At 34.9% G+C, this 24,713-nt stretch overlaps 1 protein-coding gene across 1 annotated transcript; it reads left to right on the plus strand.

Annotated features, from left to right (window-relative positions):
* Window positions 1–23,421: 23,421 nt before the first annotated feature.
* Window positions 23,422–24,377, plus strand: LOC132301217 (small ribosomal subunit protein uS2-like). The gene is made up of 3 exons (XM_059798492.1): window positions 23,422–23,640; window positions 23,921–24,147; window positions 24,299–24,377. Exons 1-3 carry the CDS (start codon window positions 23,422–23,424, stop codon window positions 24,375–24,377), a joined length of 525 nt encoding a protein of 174 aa, XP_059654475.1.
* The last annotated feature ends 336 nt before the right edge of the window (window positions 24,378–24,713 follow it).

Raw genomic sequence — 24,713 nt, forward strand, 5'->3', positions numbered from 1 at the left:
CTGGAGTATGAGGTTTTCTCATTTAGGCACGTAGATCACCTTAGAAGGAGTGGATTAAGTTGTCAGTTAAGCGTTAATGATTGATGGCATCATTAATGGTATTGAGGTGACAGTTAAGTGTTGAGCATTCTGGGCTTTATACTCATTTTTGTTTTGAGGAATTATCGGCATGGTATTGTCGTATTAAGGTTCTTTTCTAGTAGCATGCAGTGATCATTATGAGGAGTATCGAGAGTAATGGTTATTTTCTTGTTATGATGGTGTTGCCTTAAGGATGTTGGAATAAAGAATGCTTGGTAGTGGCTTGATGGTCTGGTGGGATGATATGATAGAACTGTGGTTGGAATGAGTGGCAGTAGAGGTGTTATGGTGTTGTAGTGTGATGCTTAATGCTGATGAGCAGAGTGGTTTAAGGTATGATCCAACTGCCGATTGGAAATTAAGAGTTGTTTGTTGTGTGTTGTCCGGTAGGTGATAGATTTTTTGTCAGTTAAGGCGATTATGAACGGTGTGGTCATTAGAGTCAGTGAGGACGATGTTACTAGATAGGCACCCTTTTCTTTTGATGAGCCAATGGGTCGTTGTGATTGAGGTTACGGGTTTTATGTACATAGTGTTTAAGGCAGTATCGACTTCAATAGGTAGAGGTGGAACATGTGATCATGTGTCGTTGTATTTCATAGAGTTTCTCATTGGGTAGGATGGGACGCGGTGTCCAACTTGCAGTGATGGTTCCTAATGTTAGTACGTTGAGGGTGTTGGTGCTTTTTTTTGATTGGTTTCAGTTAGCATAGTGTTGCGGAGAAGTGTGTGCGAGGTTTCTGTGTTGATTGTATAAGACGGTCCGTTAGTGGCGAGGTCGCTTAGATTGGTGTTCGTGGTCTCGTATGTGTTTCCAAGTTAGTTATTCTCCTTGTGTATAAAGAGTTCAATTCATCTCAGGAGAGATTGGGTGTCCATGGTTGGACAAATGACGAGTAGTGTGTGACAGGTTGTCGGGTGCATTTAGGTATGAGTCATCGGACTCTTGTAAGAATGGGGTTTGTTACCCTTTCTGTTGTTCAAATCCTGGCAAAGACGTCGTTTGTCACGAGTCTTGTTCTCCATTTAGGAGTTGTGCGCGTCCGTGGGTGGACAGACCTGTGTGTGGTTTGTTATATTGTTAGAGTTCATTTGTAAGGTTTGGTTGTATGGGTCGACTCAATCTCACGGAGGCAGGTGGAGTCTTGAGTTTTGTAGGGCTTGTTCTGAGAATGGTTTTAACTGGTGGAATGAGAGGCACGGGTTGCCAAATAGGGATTTGTTTTTGGTGTATGATACTATCGGTGATGGCTAGGAAATGTGTTGTGAACGGTAGTTTGAGGATAACTAGGTGATGTGATGTGAGTTGTGTATCCGGATGCTTTTATTTATGTCTGAATTGAACAGTGCCTTGAGGACAAGTGTTGGTATTGTTTGAGTGCTAAGCAACTAGAGAGAGAGAATGTGTGATTTCATTGAGGAATAATAGGAGTGATTGACTTTAGTTTTGAGGTTTCAGGGTGTATTGTGTGTTCTGAAGAGGTAAGAATTGAATCGAATGATGCTATAAAGTTGATTATCTGGTGTGGGTGTTATGAGAAAATTAGAGATCTTTCGTACAAGTTGATGGTTGTGATGTTTGGTGTCGTGTTGCTTTTAACTTGTTATGATTGTGTGATTAAGGCATGATTGAGATTCTTAGAGCTGGTATGTGATTGCTTAGTTGTTGAGGTTACGTATAGCGATGGATGGATAGTGAGTAGATCTTATTGTTGTTTTGTGGACTGTGTAAGATTGTATTTGAGGTGTGGACCTAAGGACAAGAACGATGTCTATGCTGAGACCGGATCAAGGATGAGAATGGCTTGGCCAACTATTTCTCCTGAATTAATCCCTTTTTAGCACGATGTAGGGTCAAAGGTTAATGATTGTTTTGAGTTGTCACAAATAGTGAGAGTATGGTATTAGGTGTGTGTTAGTGTGGTGGTGTGGATTCAGGAAGTTATCTCAGGTGACGAGGTGTGTTGGGAAAGACTCAGTGCCTGATCCGTTTGATTATTAAAGATCTTATTTTGAGGATTTGTGTCTTGGGTATAGGATAATACGCTTATTGATTTGGTGACTAATGTTTATGCGGTTATTGGGGGACTCATTGTTTAATCATTATGAAATTGTTAAGTGTAATGATTGTCATATAATGTAATTAGTAGTCATTGGTATGATTATGTGGTGGTGTAGCTATGTACTAGATAGTAAGTGTTTGGTCTGTTAAGGACATGTAGATTAGAGTTAAGATTGATTAAGAGATGGATGGGATTCCTCGTTTGAGGTTTAGTGTGTCCTTCGAAGGATGAGTGGAGGTTGGATGTTGTTATGTTCTGGGGTCTTGTAACCATTTTCCTTTTGAGTTAGGCGTAGAGCCTAGTTGGTCTTATGTTATGATGAGGTGAGAGATGAGTACCTGTATTGGGTTTTAGTGGTAGTGGTGCGTGATTGCCTGGTGACGTCCGGTGTCAAAGGCAATAATGTTGGTGAGTTCATGGTTTTGGGGTTTTGTGAGGTGTTCTTGGAAAGAGGTGTGGCTGTGGACCTTCTTTATAAGGATGGTAGATTTCGAGGATGAAATCTTTTTAAGGAGAGTAGATTGTAATATTTCCATTTTTCATCATTTTCCATTTTTCTAGAATTTTTGTTGTCGCAAGGGCATGACATTTTCGTCTTTTACCGTTTTGCGTACCGGGCACTGCGGAGTGTGCCGGTTATGTCCGAGAGTTGTTTAGAGCATTTCATTGAGTCTAGGACTCTTTGAAATGCAAGGGTAACTATTTTTGCACTTTTCAGTTTTTCGAGCCAGACGGTCCCGTGTGGGACCTATTACCGAAATTGTTGCACACAGGGATTTTAGTTGGGTCTATTTGCATTCCATGCATTTTATTTAATGTGCCTTATGTGAATTTTATATAGTTATGTATATGTATGTGTGTGGTGTAAATTAAAAACAAAAGAAAAAGAAAAAATAAAAAGAAAATGGGTGAGGCCCACAAATGTTTTAAGTGGTCATGAGACCACATTTGCTCTCTGTTCTCTCATTCTTTCTCCCGCTGCTCTGTCTTCCTCTCAGCTTTTTTTTTTTTTTTTTTTTTTTTTTCACTTCAAAGCTTCCATTCTTGATACCTCTCTCAATTCTTGGTATTTTTAAGTGCCGTTTGCGGCAAATTGAAGCTCACGGCGAGGCCTACAAGTTGATAAGAGCAATTCCTTGGTTGGTGCACCATAGGAAATTCGAACCTAGGGTTTGAGGTGAAAAATTGGGGGGTTTTGCATAAAATTGAGGTAGGGGTCTCTAATTTGCATTTTCTTATTCCTTTGTGAGTCAATTCTTGTTCTTTGATGCCAACATACTTAATTGAAATTAATTACCTCTAGAATGATTTTCTTGTGGGTGTAAAGTTCATGATTATATGTGTAATTGTTGATTTGTATAAAAAGTATGCTTTATTATTAATTTCTTTATGTTATTGTGTTGACAAAATTGCTAGAAATGATATATGGAAGCTTATGAAAATTTTCTTAGAATTATTGTAATTTCTTATGTTATTGTGTTGACAAAATTGCTAGAAATGATACATGGAAGTTTATGAAAATTTTCTTAGAATTATTGTAAAGCCTGTTTATTTATGGAAGTATTATGGAAATTTCTCATTGCCTTAGCATTGAATACATGAGACATACATGCATGTCATGGGGCATGAATGATGGGAAATGATTTGAATAAATAAAAAGGGGATTTTGGGGAGAAATTTGAGGAAAAGGTTTTGAGGAAAACCCAGTCGTCACGGAATCACCAAAGGGCCGGTGTGTTAATATAGCCTAGAGGGAACTAGGGAGATTGCCCTAGCATGGTTGAGCTATCTGGCCCCAAATGACGCTGCGGACGTACCAAAGGTCAGGGACTGACCAATCATTCTCTTGTGTCGCTGCGGAGTCACCAAAGGGCGGGTTATATTAACAGTTTGTGAAGTGATGGATGTTTTCTGAAAATAGGGAGTGACATGCATAACATTGCATTCATGGTACGAGAGCTTGGAATTGATATTGTGTTTTCCCGGCTATGCATGACCTCAATTCCTATTGTCCTATTCTCTGTTTGGATTCACGAGGTTTCAAGAGGTGCGTCTTAGGCACTACCTACTGAGCTTTATGCTCACCCCATTATTTAACATTTTTCAGGGCCGGGAAAGGAAGTAGCGGATGTCGATCCCTCCCAAGCATGAAGAGAACTAAAGATCTATTTTGATACTTTTTGTGTTTTGGTTAATTTTTGTAAAGTCTCAAATTATGGAAAAGAGTATTAATTTTATTTTATCATGGTCATGTAAGGTACTTGACTATCTTTGGATGTAAGTTGAGACTATGTAAATGCTTAAGTTGAATGGGATGACGATGATAGGCCAGCTTGAGCAGGTTGTTGATGTGGTAGTGTTGGGGAATGTATTTTTTTTTTTTTTTGTGTTGTGTGTTGGGACAGGTTGAATTAGTCTTGAAAGGCCAGAAAGGCCATTGCATTTTTTTTTTTTTTTTTTAAGCAAGTTGTTGTAGGCTCCTGTTTAGCAGAGGTCATGCCAATTTTTTTTTTTTTTTAAATGGTATCAGTTTAGGGTCGTTACATGAGTACGTTTTACTAGTATATATATATAATTACACTTAAATTTATTAATGAAATGGCAATTTTTGCTTCTTCCATGAAAACATGCAGGCTGATTACACCAAAAGAATTAAGCAATCTTTTTGGTGGTGTAATACTTGGAATTCCACATCACTTACCACTGTTGGAATTCTATAATCTGACATTGCACCCCTTTCTGCCCATTTTTCATTCTTTCCTTTAATTGATTGCACATTATTGCAACATCTACCACGAAGTTTATTTATTTATTTATTTATTTTTTTAAAAAGTATCAATAGAAAGCAATGAGTATTAATGCAAGAAACACACTCACATACCTACTTTTTGTTCCTATAAAGAGACTTGAATCCTCAACCTTTTTCTTTGGAAGGTAACGAGGTACCAGTGTACCACTAGGTTACAGAGGCCTTCATAATTGGGCTGTAATAAAAAAAAAAAAAAGGGCTTTGAATCAAATACTTTGTCGCAGTATTCAACTTTTTGATCAAACCAGTGAAAGCAATAATAGAAGTTACCACTCCCCCCACACAAATTCAACACCATGCTTTAGGATACTCTAGTCAGTACATTTTTCAAAATGCACAACACAAACAACATGTTAGGGTTAGCTTAAACTCAACATTTCCAAATGCACAACACAAACACCATCATAAGGTTAGTGTAATCTCAAGCTATGATCTGTTCTCCCCAAAGGGAAGGTTGAGTGTCGGAGTCCTGTTATGGACAATATTGTAAGGGTGTGTGGGTGATTGCTTTAAAAATAAATAAATAAATAAATAAAATCAGTAATTTTGCATACATCACCTTACATCTAAAGATTTCAGAGAGCTTGAACTTCACTGGGAAAATTAGCACGCAGGTTTCCCGTTTTTTTTTTTTTTTTTTTTTTTTTTTTTTTTTTTTTTTTTTCCATATCATAATCAATATTAGCATGGTGCTACCTTTAGTTTAGCATAATCAGCCACACAACATGAGAGCAATAGATAATACATAGAAATCTACTTTTAGTGGCAACAGATATGACATAAATTGAAATGAACAATGGTTTTGGCATTCGTAAAATGAAGACAGACAAATATATAAATAAATAAAAAATAATCCTTGAGAAGGCCCTTAGTTTTACACCTGTTGTGGAAAGAAGGGAATCGTCCTTGTTCATATCATACAAAATGAACCCTCTCTTATTGATTCTGTGAAGATTTGGGGCATGCGTCACTCAGCAAACAATTTTCAAGAACAGACATTTTTGTCAACCAAGTCAGTATTTTTATTTTTATTTTTTTAAAATTCACTTCTCAGATAACTGAACCAAGCAGGCCCTTTAATCTTCATGTTTCCCAATGGCATCAGTATCTTTTGTGGAGTGAAGTTCTGCTCTAATACAAGCATAATCTAGCAGAAAGTCATGGTCTGTTTTGGTTTCCGGCAAAAGCAAAATTTTAAACTAGATAGACAAGTGCAACTTTTATCAACTGCAATGCATATTTTCATGTTGTGTAAATCAAAAACTACTTTGAAGTAATGTCCAACAAGTTGATATAATGCATATTGTCATGTAACAATCAAAATCTACTTTGCAGTATTGTCCAACACAGAACAGACATAAAAGAAGGAACAAAGAGAGATCCATATACGATACAAATTGCAGAAACTGAATACAAAGAAGGAAAAAAATGGAGATCCATTTACCATAAAAATGAACTGAAGCTCAACGGAATAAACATGGTTTCCTCCCAAGTATTAGGTTTACGAATTTGAGAGACACAGACCAACATTCTAACTAAACTACTTTTCTTTTTTTCTTTTCTTTTTTTAAGAAATTAAACATCTTACAACATCTTATGAAATGGAGAACCAGAGATTAAAGCATATCCTACTACTTTAAATGAACATTGAAATAGAATACCTAATAAGAGATTTAAAATGAAATGATCCACTAAAATCTGAACTGAAATGAAATGATCCACTCAAACATTCTTTCTTAAATAGGTTTGAACTGAAAAATCTCTTGTTTTATCCAGAGGCATTACATCTTCTTCTTATGATGTGTATACTGGAACATTCTTTCTTAAATAGGTTTCCGGATAGAGAAAGCCTGTCTAAGTTTTTCTCAAATCTACTACAGTTCAATTCACCAAAATAAGTGGCAAACAAGATGGTGCAGTTCAAACCATAATGGCGTCATCAACTCAAGTGCATAAAGCAGAAGATAGAAAGGCACAAAGCAACAATCACATAAAGCAACAAAATAATGTTCGACTTTTACCTAAAATAAAATTTAAACCAAGTTCTGTCCAATTAGATGGCTTTAACCTTCAATGCTATCAACAATAGTTCCACATATAGAACTTCCTAATAAGGCATACATGTAATGCCAAACAAAAGCAGTGACATCTTACAATTACATGAGAATAATATTTATATAAACCAATAATAAGCAAACAGCGTAACTCAATTTAGAGTAGAACGTCGGATTATTTATTAGAATTCTCAAAGTCCGTATCAAGTTTACAGCCCAGACAAAGAAAACATCTGCAAACTCAACAAATCCTAGTAGAAAAACTCAACATCTTACAAGACTGCCTTTTTCACGTCATGAAAACAAATCTAAAATTCGATTTCTGAAGGCAAACACTACAACAACAATGATATACAACACCGAACCCCATTAGAAAGACCAAAAAAAGAATGTACATAGTGGTAATCGACCTTGAAATTAGCATTCTCCAAGATAAAGGCATCCGGTCCTCCCAAATTCCGACGGACCTGAACTTCTAATATGGTCGATACTGAGGAAAGGCTTGAGCAGCTGGTGGTGGTATGCCTCGAAGTGGCAGGAATAGCAAGGGACCTACCCCCCATGGATCAGGGTAACGAAGAAAGGCTAGTCCAGGTGGTAGTGGAGGGAAGGCCAGAACGGGCAAGAGTGGGAATTGACCTCGAAATGGTTGAGGCCCAAAAGCTTGTCCAGGTGGTGGTGGTGGGAAGGCCAGTACTGGCAAGAGTGGGAATCGATCTGGAAATGGTTGAGGTCCCAGTGGATGATAAAAGGCTAGTCGAGCTGGTGGTGGTGGGAAGGCCAGAGGCCCAAAAGCTTGTCCAGGTGGTGGTGGTGGGAAGGCCAGTACTGGCAAGAGTGGGAATCGACCTTGAAATGGTTGAGGCCCCAGTGGATGATAAAAGGCTAGTCGAGCTGGTGGTGGTGGGAAGGCCGGACCTGGCAAGAATGGGAATGGACCTCGAAATGGTTGAGGCCCCAATGGATCAGCCAAATTATGTAATGGTAGTCCAGGTGGTGGTGGTGGTGGGAAGGCCAGACCTGGCAAGAATGGGAATGAACCTCGAAATGGTTGAGGCCCCAATGGATCAGCCAAATTATGTAATGGTAGTCCAGGTGGTGGTGGTGGTGGTGGTGGTGGGAAGGCCAGACCTGGCAAGAGTAGGAGTCGACCTCGAAATGGTTGAGGCCCCAATGGATGGAAGGGTATTGGTGGTGGTGGGAAGGCTAAGAGTGGGAATCCACCTCGAAAGGCTCCGAGTGGTCGTGGTCGAAACACTGGTAATGCTTGAACCCCTAATGGATTAGGGTGTCTCATCTGCCAAATCTCCATTGCAAACCTCTCTTTCCAAAGACTCTCTCCCTCAGATACTTCCAAATCTCCAAACTGCTGCATAAACAAACTCTTCCACAAATTGTCACTGGAAGACAACAAGTTCATCTCCCAACATACACATCCCAGTTTAGCAACATCGACTCCACCCAGTGTCTCCATAATCCGAAGTGTAAGGTCAGTGGGTAGGCTCATAAAGCACGGAGGAGATTGCAGACCAACTTTAGCACATAAATCCATTAAAAGGGGTAGCACTATTTCATCCTTTACAGAGTTCCAGAATTTAATCATTTCAGAATGTGATTCAGAGTACAAGAAAGTCTCATCTATTTCATCAAATGACAGGACATTCATCAATGGGATCAATTCATCTTTATCCAATAACATTTGAAAACGCCCGGGAAACCCATAAATGTTCAGAAATTTTCCAAGACTTGCAAATGTCAAATCAACTGTTTCAAATGGATTTTCAGAAGAAGACAAATTGTTGACAATGACTGGGAGAGAGTAACAAAGTACCATAAAAGAAGAGGAAGGCCATTCTTCCCTATTAAATGATTCCAGAATTGTTCTTGATTGCCGATGGATTCTGACAACACCAGAATCAATCAAAACGGCATTAACAGCAACCACCAACAACTGGAAATCGTCATCAAGAAACGTCTCTCTCTCGAAAGCCCTCCTGAGAATACAGAGGACTGATCGTCTGGTCCGTCTCTCTTCTGCCGCAGAATCAAATTCTTGATTCACTGAACAAAATCCGTTAGGGTTTTGAGTGAAAAAGATCACATCGCCGTATGTAATACCATGCCCGTGAAGAGAATCTTGGGACAAACAATGAAGCCGATGTTTGTTATCTATAGAGAGCTCGATTACAGAGGAATTTGAAACCTTCTGAAGAATCAAATTTTTTAGATGTTGTACCGAACAAGGATTCGGAACATCAAGTTATAGGGTTTGTTGAGTTTCGATCGACCTGACTCTGAGTTTCATGGTGGAACGATAGTCGATAGAGGATTTGGGGGGGAAAATTGAAAAATGGAAATCAAATGACTTACTGTGTATGTAAAGCCAAGTTTATATACATTGATATCGCACCTGACTTTGAGAAGGATATCGACATTTTTTTTATTATTTCAATATGAAATTAATAATATGAATATTCAATTTGACCATAGAAATTAACCGTACCGAATTATTATAGACACTTTTGCTATTTCATTACAAAATTAATATGGATATTTAATTTGTCCCTTTTTTATTTTTTTATTTTTTTTATTTTTTATCTTCTTCATTCATTTTTATTTTTTATTTATTTATTTTTGTCTTTGGGTCCAAGACCGGTCAAGTGCTTTCATCCATTCCATTGATACATATTCTTCTCTTAATGACATTGTATGATTTATGTTACACTCAATTATATTTTTATTATTTGGGGTACTTCTTCGATTATCTTTTGAGATATTTTTTTTTTGGGTATTTATGCGATTATCGTTTGAGATATTTTTATATAAAGTCGTTTTTACAGATTGTAAAAGTTGTGTGACATTTGTAAGGGTTGGATTGGTGACAAGTGTAGGGATAGATGTGTGGTATGTGGGGAACTAGATGGGTGACAAGTGGAGAGTGGAGATGAATATGTGTGAGAGAGGTAGTGCTAGAATATGTTTTAGGATATTATTGTTGGGAAACGTGCTAGTTTTAAAAACTTTTTGAGGGATTTTAATTCATAAATCTTGATTCATTACATAGAGACAAGTTTTATGCAAAAAATAAAAATATGATATATCATTCAATTAATGGATTGAATACTTACATCAAAGGTCTGACTAAACCTTTAAATCTTTCCTCTAAAGTGAATGTACTCACTTATTGTAGATCCCTTAGTAAGATGCATTCTCCTTGGATCTCTATCTTCTTGGTAATGGTCTTGCCTTTAGGAATCACTCATAAGCCTCCATGAATGACCTTGGAAAACTAGGCTTGTGGGAGCCTCCATTAGATGAGAATATAAACCCTAATTTTCTAGAGAGAGAAAATAAATTCCTTTTTCCTTCTTCTAAAAATCACCCCCCAAAAATATACATAGACCATGTATATTTATAGGCAACAAAAAGATAAAGAAAAGGAAACAACAAATCCTTCTCAATCTCTAATTCACATGTCTCAAATCTAATAGGATTCCAATATCAAGTTGGGCTATGAGTGAGAATCCATTGGACCTATTATTTTATTGGCTATAATGAATTAATAATTGGCCCGGTCCATGGACCCAATTCAATTAATTCATAAATTAATTTCTACTCCACTAAAAGAAATTAATTGAACTCCAATTAAATAATAAATAACCACTAAGTCAATATTGCACTTTGACCCTTCTATGCATAATTAGTTATCGGATAAATAAAGCCATCAATCCGACTACTTAATTAATATATTTATTTTGGTACCATTGATTATTTCTGGCTCGATCACAATAAAACATTTATTTGACAAAAATAATAATTTAAATAAATAAATATATAATAAATCATTTTGTCTAAAAACATACGAAGGCCTTCGAATTTACTTTGTGATCAACCATAATCAATACAAAATAAATACAAGTAGCAATGATGCAAATATTGAAAATATAACCCTCTAACTATTAATCACATAACTACCCAAAGTGTCGGTCTAAGGATCCCGAAGAATCCGTCGAACAAATCAAAGTAATTATTAATTAATAAAAGAGTTTATAATTTTCTCATGCTTAAGAGTCAAATGTTATGACGGTGATAGGGAGCAATTGCATACGACGACCCTCGCAATATGTCTCAACCTAACGCGGATCCAGTTCAAGTCTTAATCAATTATGAGTCCATCCATAATTACCGACCATGAACAATTTATAATTATTATTTATATTCATGTATTGATCGCCATCACATACATATATAAATATCTCTTGTAATCAAGTGGACACTATCAATTCTATAATGAATCGAAACATAATACATTGAATTCACCAATTGTATAAAACATAAATATTTTAGAAACCTCATGAACTTATGTCACTTTAATCCAAATAGGAATTTGCTATGCTAGGGCATATAAATCCCAACAGCTCCCACTTGCCCTCATAACCAATTCAAATTGCACCTAACTCCAATGTTATCCAGATGATGATCAAAATTATTGATCAATGACACCTTTGATAATGGATCAACAAAGTTGTGTTCCAATGCAATGTTCTAGCTACAAGTACATTTTATTGCCGGACAATATCATGTAGAATATGATATTTCATCTCAGTGTATCTTGTTCCTCTATAGAACCTTGGGTCATTGGTTTGGACTACTTTTGCACTATTGTCACAACATAGCTCAATAGGCAGGCTAGTATACTCCACAACCTCTAAATCAGTGAGATCAAACCAATAGGCTTCCTTTGCCGCTTTTAAGGCTGCAATGTATTCCACTTGCAGATTTGAGTCAGCAGTTGAAATATGCTTAACAATCTACCAACTGATTTCTCTTCTATTAAATGAACATACACTAAGTCATGAACCTCATAGTATCCACTTCTGATTAAAAATCAGAACTAGCATACCTGACTAGGACCATATCATCACATCTATAAATGAGTATGATATCATTGGTTCTCCTTAGGTACTTAATGATATTTTTCACAACAGACCAGTAATCAAGTCCAGGATTGGACTGATATCATCTGACTATCCCTACAATGTAGCGGATGTCTTGTTCGGTACATACCATGGCATGTATGAGATTCCCATATGCCAAAACATATAGTTCCATGCTCATTTGCTCAATCTCCTCTGCTAGTCTTGGAAAACTACTTATTAGAGAGAGCAATCCATATTAATAAAGCAAGAACTCATTCTTTGAGTTATGCATACCAAACCTGGTCAAAACTTTTCCAATGTAGGATTATTAAGATAAGCCTATTTTCCTTTTAACCTGATCTTGCAAAAGCTTGATCCTAGGAATATAGCTTACATCTTAAAAAATCCATCATTTAAAAGTAATTGAACAACTACCTCTTTATCTATGACAAAACTTCCACATCATTCTAAATTAGTAGGATGTCATATATAAATATAGAATCAGAAAAATAATGACATTCCCTTGTACACACATGATTTATTCACTAAAAAATCTTCTGGTATCTTTTTGTAGATTAACTTGCCTTCCATAGGAATCACCCTACTAGAAAGTTCTACAAGATCCCAGAATTTATTAGAATACATAGATTCCAACTCTGATTTCATAGTAACTTGCCAAAACGATCTGTATCCATATCGGTTCACGCTTCCGTGTAGCTTACTGGGTCCAACTCATGTTTAACAGGGATGTCCATAATGGTCTCACCTAAAAACATGATTCTGTCAGATTGGATAATAATCCTCCCACTACATTAATGTACCGATGCAGGAATCTGTGTACTAGATGATGCTGACGCATCAATAGGGAATTCATTTATTATTCTCAATCTCTATTATAATAAGTGTGTTCATATGTGGTACATCTGGTACTCATTCCATATTCTCTAACACTATGCTACTAGGTATGTAATTCATAATATGATCCTCCTATAGATAAACAGTGAGTGTAAACAATCAACTTTTATCATTGAGATCATAAAATAATCCATTCTAGTGACTTTTAGAGTAGCTATCAAATCTATCATGCGTATGATCTGTTTCCAACTTACTTGTCCATATCAAGCGCACATGTGCAAGACTACCCAATATGTGCATGTGATTCAAACTTAGATTTAGTCAAAAACACAGCTCAACGGTATCCTTGAGACAGACTAAGATGGAATGCAGGTCATAATGCGCATCGATGTAATTAACGCTAAACTCTTAAATGAAAGAGATAATATAGCATAACTGATCATAGATCTAACCATGTTAAGTGGAATTCTGTTATTCCTATTTGACACCTAAATGCATTTAGCGTCAATTACGGAAAACTGGTACACAACACCCTCATTGACCATATAATCTTTGCACTATCCTAAGAAATACTCATATCCTCGATCAGATCGAAGTGTCTTGATAAGTTTACCTAATCTGTGCTCCACATCAGTCTTGACCCTCTCGGAATATACCAAAAGTATAAGACTTGTGTCGCAACAGGTAAATTTATCCAAAACATGAGTAATCTTGCTTGGATGTTCACAAGACAACACGTGTCCGTGTGTACCGACTCCCATTGTCCTTTATGTCTATTTCATCTGGCTGATTAAACCCTTAGAGTTATCTATCCTTCAAAACAGGGTTCACAAGTTTGGTTTAGACTCATCTGCCTCACTAGGTAATAAACCTTCTTTGACCAATCTTTGAATCTCATTTTGATTGATAACAACCCAAAAATAGACATTAAAAATACAATGAGTCAGGAATAACAAATTTTCTCTTAACATTCAATCTAGAAGATGCAACATTAGTTTCTACATCCTGCAAATCTTAAGAGTTTGTGATTATAATATATTAACCATCTTTCAATGCACCAGAAGCAATCGCATATCTATTCAATTTTATAAAACCAGTTTTAGAAAATAACAACACATTTTTTATAAACCACAAGTGAAACAAAAATTAGATAGCGTCTAACCTCTGTGCATAAAGATAATTCTCTAATACTAATATCCTCATACTCTCTAATTTCAGATGTAATACTCCCACTGACTTAGCTACAACCTTGACATCAGGTCAAGTACAAATATATTCCATATCATCGAGGCTTCTGGATTCTTGAAATCCTTGCAACGAATTGCAAACATGTTTAGTGGCTCCAGAATCTATTCATCAGAAATTAATAGATACAACCATATAACATGGCTCAATGATTAAATATATATTTTCCTATGCCACGTCATTGCTTAGATAGTTTGTCCTTTAGTGTCTTAGTTAGCGACAAAAGAAACAGTTTTCTTTGTCCTCAACATACACTGCCTTATTCCCTTTAACCTTTTGGATACCCATGTTTTGTGCTAGCCTAGTCCTATTATCATCCTTCTTCTTTGCTTTGCCCGTCCACTTAGGCCTAGAAGAAGATGGTATAGACTAGGTTACATTGATAGGAATGCCCATACTTTTGATTATCCCTTCATCTGTTACCAATTCTATAAGAATATCAGCGAGTGTGAACTCAAACTGATTCCTTATTTAGTTCACTCTAACAGAGTCGAACGAGTTTGGTAACAAGGCAATAATCATGTCAACTTGAAACTTACCACCCAAGCCAGCCCTATTGATCTCCAGCTAATTTTAAATAATAAACAATCATTTTCCAAAATTTGATTTCATAATGGAGTTCCTTAGGCTATCTTAATGCTATTCAAGTCTGACATCGTACTTTGGCATACTTTCTATCTAATCTCACCAAAACATCTTATTGACATTTAACATGATGCTTGAAGAAAATAAAATAATGTAAATGTTAGCTTTGGAGCGTATTTGAGGTAAACTCTAGAATATTGCACCAAGTCATCTCATTTGCCTTATTTCACTTATTCAAAGCATTAATGTTCTCTTGGGTATCTTAAAGTAAAATGATTGGGTTTAGGAGTAGTAAATACATTTGTACCCTTACATTGTGAATAAAATATATAAGTTCATTTCTTAGTCAATATTAATGAGGTCCAGTTACATTGAATATGTAAGCAAGTAGATAAATTGGATTAGACATAATTAATCTGAATATAAATACATTCATACAATATGCAAGGTGAATTATTAATACTGTCATGCATATTTAAAATTAAAATGAGCTTGTTAACCACATAATACAATAAATCTCAATCGAACAAGAAATCATTATCATTATTGGTGAATAATCACTTTTAATTAATGCGGGTCCCTCAATTCTGTAGCATAATAAATCAACCAATCAATATGTCAATAACTTATCCTGTTGGAGGAGTTCATTATTACTATTGTTGAGATTCATTTACTATTAGGCGAGCACTTCCATTAAAATAGTATGTGGGTCCCTTAACCACTGCATGAAAAATCGAATAACCAATACGCCAATAACTTATTCGGTTGGCGAAGTTCATTATTACTATTGGCGGGCAAATCCCATCATTTCCATATCTCTTAAGACAATGCCTTGTCATCTATATGAAATAATTCTCGATTATGTTTAGCCTTTCTAAAATCACCTAGTATAGACCACTCCGTTGGGGAGTTAACACTATTGATTTTAGATTGAGTGTATAACGTTATTAATGCTCTAATGAAAAATAAAACATTAAATATCTTATCATTATAATCTAGACTCTTTAAATCATGCGTAGGGCCTTATTTTTAAAGATCTAATTACAATGAACATTTAATATTATTATTTTCATGAGATAACCATTCTTGTAATATTAAGACTCTTCAAATCATGCGTAGGGCCTTATTTTTGAAGACCTAATTATAATGGCGTTAATAACAAAGGCCATGGGGCAATGTATAAAAATCCCCGCTCCCACTCAATTTTTAATCATTCATAATTAGGGTTTTCATTTTATTCATTTACATGATATAATGCATGCAAAACGTCTTGATTTTAATCCAATTAAATTTAGAAAATATTTGGACTTTAAACGATTCACTAATATTTAATTTGAAGCACACTTTAAAAAATAATTTACAAAAAATAATTTTGCGTTTCCCAATAAGTGCCCTCAAATTAATTAGTAATCAGATCCAATTAATTTTCATAACTTAATTAATATAAATCAAGCCATTTAAATAAATATCATGGATCCAATGCATGAATAATAATTAATTAACAATTATATATTCCATGCATTTCATACATCGCATAAATAAATAAATAACAGATAAAGCAAATATAATGGCCAATGGAATCAGTTTTTAACATTTAACTACTCTAAGTATTGCGGGAAGATCATCCATTGGCTTGCAAACACCCACATAAGGCTGGTACGCACCGGGAGAAGCAAAACACCGCTTGGAACGCGCCTGGAGGGCCCCACACGCGCTCACACGTGCCTGGGGCATGCTGCAGGTGAAGGCACGCACCCCCACGCGCTAGCACTCGCCTGGGGCGCGTGGGACGCGCCCCCACGTGCTGGCACGCGCGTGAGGCGCGTGGGACTCACCTCCACGCGCCTGCACGCGCGTGGAGGGAAGGTGGATTTGGTTGGCTCGTGAGACCCACGCGCCAGCATGTCTTCAATGCCTCCAGCTCTTGGCGCGTGCTCCTCACGCGCCAGGCTCACCACCATAGAGCTGCACCTGATTCTAGCCTCCTCTGACGTCTCTTCTCGCCGCCGGTGATGCTCCGGCCACCGGAAAAACGCCGAAAAATCTCAGAAAAATCAGAAAAATTCCCAGAAAATTAAATTAAGCCTCAAAAAATTCCAGAAAAATTCCAAAAAATTCAGAAAAATTCCAGAAAATTACTGAAGCATAATTTAACCCTTTTGGACCTTCTTGAAGCTTCATAGCATCCTTTGATGAATATTACATGGCTTTAAAAATATTTACAACTTGAAATACAATGGAAAAAATAAATTACATCATTGAACTTTCAAACGGCTAAATCAAAGCCTTAATTACATTCATCCAAAGATAAAATTACATTCAATATTCCTATAAGCTTCATCTATGGCCCAAAACACATATCATCATCCATTCACAATTATACATACATCATCATGTATCAATATATATCAATATATTAATTCATACATCAACATACATCAATAAATAAATATATGCATATCAAAATTGGATCCATGAATGATGAATTTTCATAAAATCATGATCTCAAGTAATGAATCAAACCATGCTCTGATACCACTGTTGGGAAACGTGCTAGTTTTAAAAAAAATTTGAGGGATTTTAATTCATAGATCTTGATTCATCACATAGAGACAAGTTTTATGCAAAAAATAAAAATATGATATATCATTCAATTAATGGATTGAATACTTACATCAAAGGTTTGAGTAAACTTTTAAATCTTTCCTCTAAAGTGAATGTTCTCACTTATTATAGATCCCTTAGCAAGATGCCTTCTCCTTGGATCTCCATCTTCTTGGTAATGGTCTTGCCTTTTGGAATCACTCATAAGCCTCTATGAATGACCTTGGAAAACTAGGCTTGTGGGAGCCTCCATTAGATGAGAATATAAACCCTAATTTTCTAGAGAGAGAAAATAAATTCCTTTTTCCTTCTTCTAAAAATCACCCCCCAAAAATATACATAGACCATGTATATTTATAGGCAACAAAAAGATAAAGAAAAGGAAACAACAAATCCTTCTCAATCTTTAATTCACATGTCTCAAATCTAATAGGATTCCAATATCAAGTTGGGCTATGAGTGAGAATCCATTGGGCCTATTATTTTATTGGCTATAATGAATTAATAATTGGCCCGGTCCATGGACCCAATTCAATTAATTCATAAATTAATTTCTACTCCACTAAAAGAAATTAATTGAACTCCAATTAAATAATAAATAACCACTAAGTCAATATTGTACTTTGACCCCTCTATGCATAATTAGTTATCGGATAAATAAAGCCATCAATCCGACTACTTAATTAATATATTTATTTTGGTACCATTGATTATTTTTGGCTCGATCACAATAAAACATTTATTTGACAAAAATAATAATTTAAATAAATAAATATATAATAAATCATTTTGTCTAAAAACATACGAAGGCCTTCGAATTTACTTCGTGATCAACCATAATCAATATAAAATAAATACAAGTAGCAATGATGCAAATATTGAAAATATAACCCTCTAACTATTAATCACATAACTACCCAAAGTGTCGGTCTAAGGATCCCGAAGAATCCGTCGAACAAATCAAAGTAATTATTAATTAATAAAAGAGTTTATAATTTTCTCATGCTTAAGAGTCAAATGTTATGACGGTGATAGGGAGTAATTGCATACGACGACCCTTGCAATATATCTCAACCTAACGCGGATCCAGTTCAAGTCTTAATCAATTATGAGTCCATCCATAATTACCGACCATGAACAATTTATGATTATTATTTATATTCATGTATCGATCGCCATCACATACATATATAAATATCTCTTGTAATCAAGTGGACACTATCAATTCTATAATGAATCGAAACATAATACATTGAATTCACCAATTGTATAAAACATAAATATTTTAGAAACCTCATGAACTTATGTCACTTTAATCCAAATAGGAATTTGCTATGCTAGGGCATATAAATCCCAACAATTATATCATAAATATCTTTACCTTTACTTTTCTCCTACACTTCATCTTCTTCCTCTCACCAAGGCCTCCAGCATCGTTACACAAACCTAAAGCTTCATTTCCATTGCCTTTCATTAACTTTCTTGACTAGCCATGGAACGGAGTGAGTTTGGGGACACCAAGGCTAACATAACCCTTCCATCATTTTCAGAATCGGAGCATTTCTCACCATGGATTCTAGGGTTTGCTTTCCCTAGTGAGGTAGGAGGTGTTTCCTTATGTTTTGAGGTGTTGTGTATGTTAAGCATGTACAGTGTGAGTTTTGAGTATTTTAATGCATGATTATTGATGACTTAGCTCTTAAATGATATTTTTCAGCATGCCATTGATTAGCTCTTTGACTTAGATACTTACATAACATATATATGTGATGATGTTTGGAAAAATCATGCTTTGTTTATATATGGTTCATGTATTGAGCTGATGTGAGATCAAATGTTAGGTTTGAATGTATATTGTTGTGTTCAATTTTATGTGAGATCAAATGTTAGGTTTCGGATTCGGAAATCTTTTCTCAAAAAGGGTGCTTTATAAAAGACATTGGGTTTATTCAATTGTTGATAATAAAAAAAAAAAATAGATTATGTTTTCCTTTTTAATAATTAAAAAATAGATTTAAACCATTCACTTTTACGATTAAGCTAAATCTAAAGGGTTGGTTTGGGTGGGCCTTTCTGCACTCTCAAAACGGGCTTTCAAACTTAAAACACCCATTTTAAAAAAATATATCTGTTTGGTAAAAAAAATTTAAAGGGTTGAGGAAAATCTTAACTCCTTGAAAGTCCGGGAGAAGATGTTAGGTTACTGATTACAATATTACCCTATTTTAAAACAAGAAAAACAAAAGCTAGAAGATGTTAAAGAGTTGCTAAAAACCTACCAATGACTCCCAATAAATCTCAAAGACCAAGGAGCAAAAGAGTTACGGATTGTAATCCCTCTATAGAATTCTGAACAATCGGTATCTATATATATATTTTAGAAAGTACAAAAAATCCCCCTTGACTTGTAATATTTTTCAATAAATTCACTCGTCTAATTTTTTTACCAAAGAACCCCCTCGATTTGTAGACATTTCCAATAAACCCCTTATCTATTTTGTTTTTTACCAAAGAACCCCCTTCAACTATCTAAAGGGATAAAAGAGTTGATATTACCAACAGGCCAGTAACCTAGCGATACTAAGCCCCTACTTCTTTAAGAGAGGTCTGGCAGGAGTTCGAACCTCGGTGGAGGCATGTGTGTGTGAGTATCTAACTAGAAAAAAAAAAAAAAAAAAAAAAAGTTGATATTTGGACCAAAATATCCTTTTATTTAAATCTTAGTTTTTTCGAACTTCAAAAATTCATATCTCACAAACCACACATCCAAATATTGCAAAAATATATGCACGAAAAACTTATAAAACAAGGATTCCAGAAATATAAGATTTGTTTAACAAAATTTTATAACCAGAGAGAAATACACAATCTTAAAATTTACTACAATAATCTTATTTTATTTATAAAATACTCGGGTTATTAGTAAAAAAATTTTCAGAATTATTCATTTTCATATAAAGCATAACATATAAAAAAAATTAACCCCAATAGAGACCTAATTTTCAATTTTCTTTGTTTGTTTTAAATGGTGAGTCTATAAAATAATGAAAATGCTTTGACGCAAAATATGATATCTCATTAAATTGATCTTTGTTGGGGTAATTTTTTTTATATATTCGGCTCCATATGTAAATCAATAATTCTAAAAATTTTCTTGCAAATATCTCAAGTATTTTATTTTTTAAAAATAAAATAAGATTGTTCGAGTAGATTTTTAGATTGCCAATTTCTCTCTAGTTATGAAGGTTTGTTGTACAAATCTTATGTTTTTGGAATCCTTATTTCATAAGCTTTTCGTGCATATATTATTTACAATTTTTAAATATAAGGTTTTCGAGATATGAATTTTTTAACTTCGGAAGAATTGAGATTTAAATAAAGGGCATTTTGGTCCAAATATCAACTTTTTAACCCCTTCAGATAGTTGAGGGGGGTTCTTTGGTAAAAAATTAGACAAGGGGGATTTATTGGAAAAGGCTACAAGTCAAGGGGGTTGTTTGATAAAAAAAATAGACAATGGGATTTATTAGAAAAGACTACAAGTTGAGGGGGGTTTTCTATACTTTGCCCATATATATATATATATAATATTTTGAAGGTTATTCATTCGTTTTAGATATTACGTTCGCTTGATTCTAAAATTAGGGTTCTATTAATGAAATTGGGTATAGAAGATACTTTTGCCAATCCATTTACTATTTTATTTTTCTTCCCCCTTAATTTTTTTTTCTCTTTCAACTTCTGTTGTTGGGTCAATCCATGATTCTTATTCATCAATGGAAACAGTGGAAAGCATCAACATAGACATTGAAAATCATCAACATATACAGTGAAAGCATCAACAATTGAAGAATAAACAAAATTGATTTCCATTAATTGTTGCTCCATCATAGGTGATTTCCACCCATCCCTTTAATTTTTTATTTTTTTGCCTTTTCTTTTTCTTGTTATGTGGAAGGTTAGTTTAGTTACTTTGGAAGTCAAAGGTGAAAAACTAAGTTTGGACCACTCATTTGGTAGGGGACTTAAGCGCAATCTTGTTAGAAATGGAGCATATAAAACAGATACTTTGGATAAAATTTGGAGTAGATTCCGCTAAGAGATTTTTGTGGATCTATAGATGAATGTGTTCCTCTCCGCAAATGGAGATGAACGTGGTATATTTACTTTCTCAAATCCGTTTTCGGGTGAATAAGAATTTAGCTCCTGTTAGGCGCTGAATGTTATACATTTTATCCACTTTACTTGCATGTTTTACTCTCTTAATAATAGTTTATTTGTGATTTTACATTATTTTATTGTTTTTATTTATTTCAGGGCTTTAATTATAAAATCAGTCAAGACTAGTGATTCTGAACTTTAAAAGATGACATTCCGCGGGACCGAACAATGTTGAAGATCCAAGTCTAATTATACTTAGAAAATAGTCCAAAAGAAGCCACAAGTTGATGAGAATGGAAAGAAGAAGAAAAGGAAAAATCCTTCTCCAAAAAGGAAACTTTCGCCAAAGTTAGTAACTTGAACCCGTTTTGGTAATCTGGCTGTATCTCTCTCCTCGAGTGTCAAAACAGCTAAATTCTCGCGATAGTTAAAAGGAAATTTGAAGAGCTACAATTTTGTATTTCATGAGGATTCCATAAAACAGTTGTTTACCTTGTCAAAATTGGGCTGAAAGGCTGTACGAATTTTGAAGTCCTTATTTGACAGAATTTCTATGTATGTCTTCTATATGAAAAAGGGAATTTTAGGACTGATCTTTTATTATTTAAAGGAAGTCCTCTACAGCATTGAATCGTTATACAGAGGAGCTTGAGGCTGAGATCAAAAGAGAAGCATTCCGAGGAAAGAAGAGATCAATCCATGGCGATGAAGATGTCTTCCTCAACCATGAAGAATTCCACTCCAGTCATGCTTGGCTAAACACTTTGCTAAGGTTGTGATGTAGCTCTAGCTTAGCACATTGGTTTGATTGTATTTATTTATTGAAGAACAATTTTTATCATACATGATTGTGTAATCTATAGGATTTTTAATTGACTTTTCAATAAGAATCGGTTTTAGATTTTTAATTCAATTACAAATATTTTTCTATCTTGTCAAAGATCAATGATGGACATGATGCATGCGCTTATGATTCATAACGGGCTTAATCCCGATGCTCCGCCGCCTCCATTTTAGCTATCTCGCCAGGTGCTTTTGTTCTGTGTTATTATTATTATTTTTTAAGTTCTTATTTTTCTTACTTTTGATTTTTTTCCTAGTGAGGACACTGTCCAATTCAAGTTTGGTGGCATAGAGTCTACTCTAGTTGTTAAAAAAATAATAATAATTAAAAATTACAAAAAAAAAAAAAAAAAAATTCAGTTCTTTTTCTTTGGCATATTGACTTTAATTTATATATTGTTGGGGGGATTAAGACACTTGAAGATGTTTTGAGGGTTTTCTGAAAACTGTTTTCATTTGGGAGAAAACACGGAGAATAGCTCGAGTCACTTAAGTGAGTGACGTTGATTTCTTTCGTTTATGACATCTAACGTTCTTTCTATCTCTTATTCTTTCTACCGTACATCCTCACGCTGTATCAATCTCCTCTTATGCTATCATCCTTTGGCTCTCTCTCTCTTAAAGCTCCTTCTGCAGATCTCTTCAATAAGCTATGGCAAATTTTGTTGGCTGATCGGATTCTGTATCGTCACCAGCCTATGGGAAATCCAGCAAGATTTCACAAAACCTCCACTCTCTCTATCTCTATGACTTCTCTGATCTCTTAGTATGATTTCTCTCACCACTCTAGTCCAATTGAGAATTGAGTTGAACTCTTCAGGTAATCATCAATCCTTTTCTCATCTTTCTCTCTCCAAGATTTTTAGGGCTTTTCTTCAAAATAGAAGAAACCCTCGATTTCTTCATTTTTAGGGCTTTTCTTCAAAATAGAACAAACTCTCTAAGATTCACTTTACCCAATTTCTTCATTTTTAGGGTTTTTCTTCCGGATTTGCTTATCTAAATTCCAATACTGACTTTGGCTTCTATTAGGTTTCAATATCTATAGTTATCATATACGCTAGTTGTCTTGTTCCATTGTTGTTTCTTTCTTTTTTTTTTTTTTTTTTTTTTTTTTTGTTTTTCCTCCTGCTTAATCATTTATATTTCAATGTTTAGGAGTATATATAATCAACCTTGGAAAAACATGGGAGAAGCTTCATATGGCGGCCAGAGTTATTGTTACGATTGAGAACCCTCATAACATAATTGTTCAGTCTGCTAGGCCCTATGGTCAGAGAGTTGTCTTAAAGTTTGCCCAATATACTGGTGCTCATGCAATTGCTAGTCACCATACTCCTGGAACATTTACTAATCAGCTTCAGACTTCATTCAGTGAGCCTCGTCTCCTCATCCTTACAAATCCACAAACTGATCACCAGGTTAGTGATTCTTTCAATTTTTTTACATGCATCATCGTGTGATTGATTATTGAATTGATTCTTTGAACATGGAAAATGCATTAAGTGCAGTCTAGACTGCAGCACTTCTTCATAGGCCAATGAACTAGTAATTATCCCCAAAATTTTAGAACTGATGAAACTGGAATTATTCTATGCTTACTGTCCTCATAGTGTAAAATTCTTGTATGCTATTGTTCTTAAATAAATAATATTTACCCTTTTTGATCCTGATTTGATTTGTTGTAATGAATGGTTGTAGCCTATTAAAGAAGCTGCTCTTAGGAACATTCCCACCATTGCCTTTTGTGATACTGATTCCCCAATGGGGTATGTTGATATTGGCATACCTGCTAATAACAAGGGGAAGCACAGCATTGGCTGTCTGTTCTGGCTATTGGTGAAGATGGTTCTCTGTTCTGGCTATTGGCGAGGATGGTTCTGCAGATGCGCAACACAATTCCTCAAGGGCATAAGTGGGATGTTATGGTATATTTTGTTAGAAAATGTTGCTTTATTGTGCCTGATATTTTATGCTTTTGATTTCAATAAACAAACGGTTGCAACAAAATGATTCTCTTTTGTAATAGTGTGTGTGAGCTATTATCTGATCTGATGTTTGATTTACTTTCTTTGTTAGGTTTGGCATTTACTTGGCCAAGATGTGGAAAGTATATAGAGGCCTCTTTCAAGTTTATGAACATGAATTTCTGTTGTAATTTTTTAATCATTTGATTGTTAACGACACTAAGCAATCATCCAAATGTGATAACAATAAGATTTGTTTAATTGCATAAAGTACTAAAAGAATAGTAGATGATAGGCTTGGTGGTTGAAATTGAATAAATTATATGATAATTAGGATTAGGGAAAAAGAGAGAGCATTAGGTTATTGATTAAATTTAAAAACTATATATAAATCTCTTTGTATCTTAAAACTTTAATAGCTACTTATCATTATAAAGAAAACAGAATTGGATTCTAGAGTGCTTCAAAACAATTCACAGTACCAAACACATATCTCATCACCAGTTTGCTTACCCTCTTCTTTATAC

This window comes from Cornus florida, unplaced genomic scaffold, assembly GCF_030987335.1.
Source record: "Cornus florida cultivar Cherokee Brave unplaced genomic scaffold, ASM3098733v1 CherokeeBrave_3.0.0_Hap2_Chr03, whole genome shotgun sequence".
In the NCBI taxonomy this organism is placed as follows: Eukaryota; Viridiplantae; Streptophyta; class Magnoliopsida; order Cornales; family Cornaceae; genus Cornus; species Cornus florida.

Excerpts from the sequence above, each read along its gene's own strand:
- LOC132301217 (XM_059798492.1), top strand. The coding sequence starts at position 23,422 with ATGGCGGCCAGAGTTATTGTTACGATTGAGAACCCTCATAACATAATT. Across the intron at positions 23,641-23,920 it reads ATCCACAAACTGATCACCAG|CCTATTAAAGAAGCTGCTCT; the intron begins GTTAGTGATTCT and ends GAATGGTTGTAG. Across the intron at positions 24,148-24,298 it reads GGCATAAGTGGGATGTTATG|GTTTGGCATTTACTTGGCCA; the intron begins GTATATTTTGTT and ends TTTCTTTGTTAG.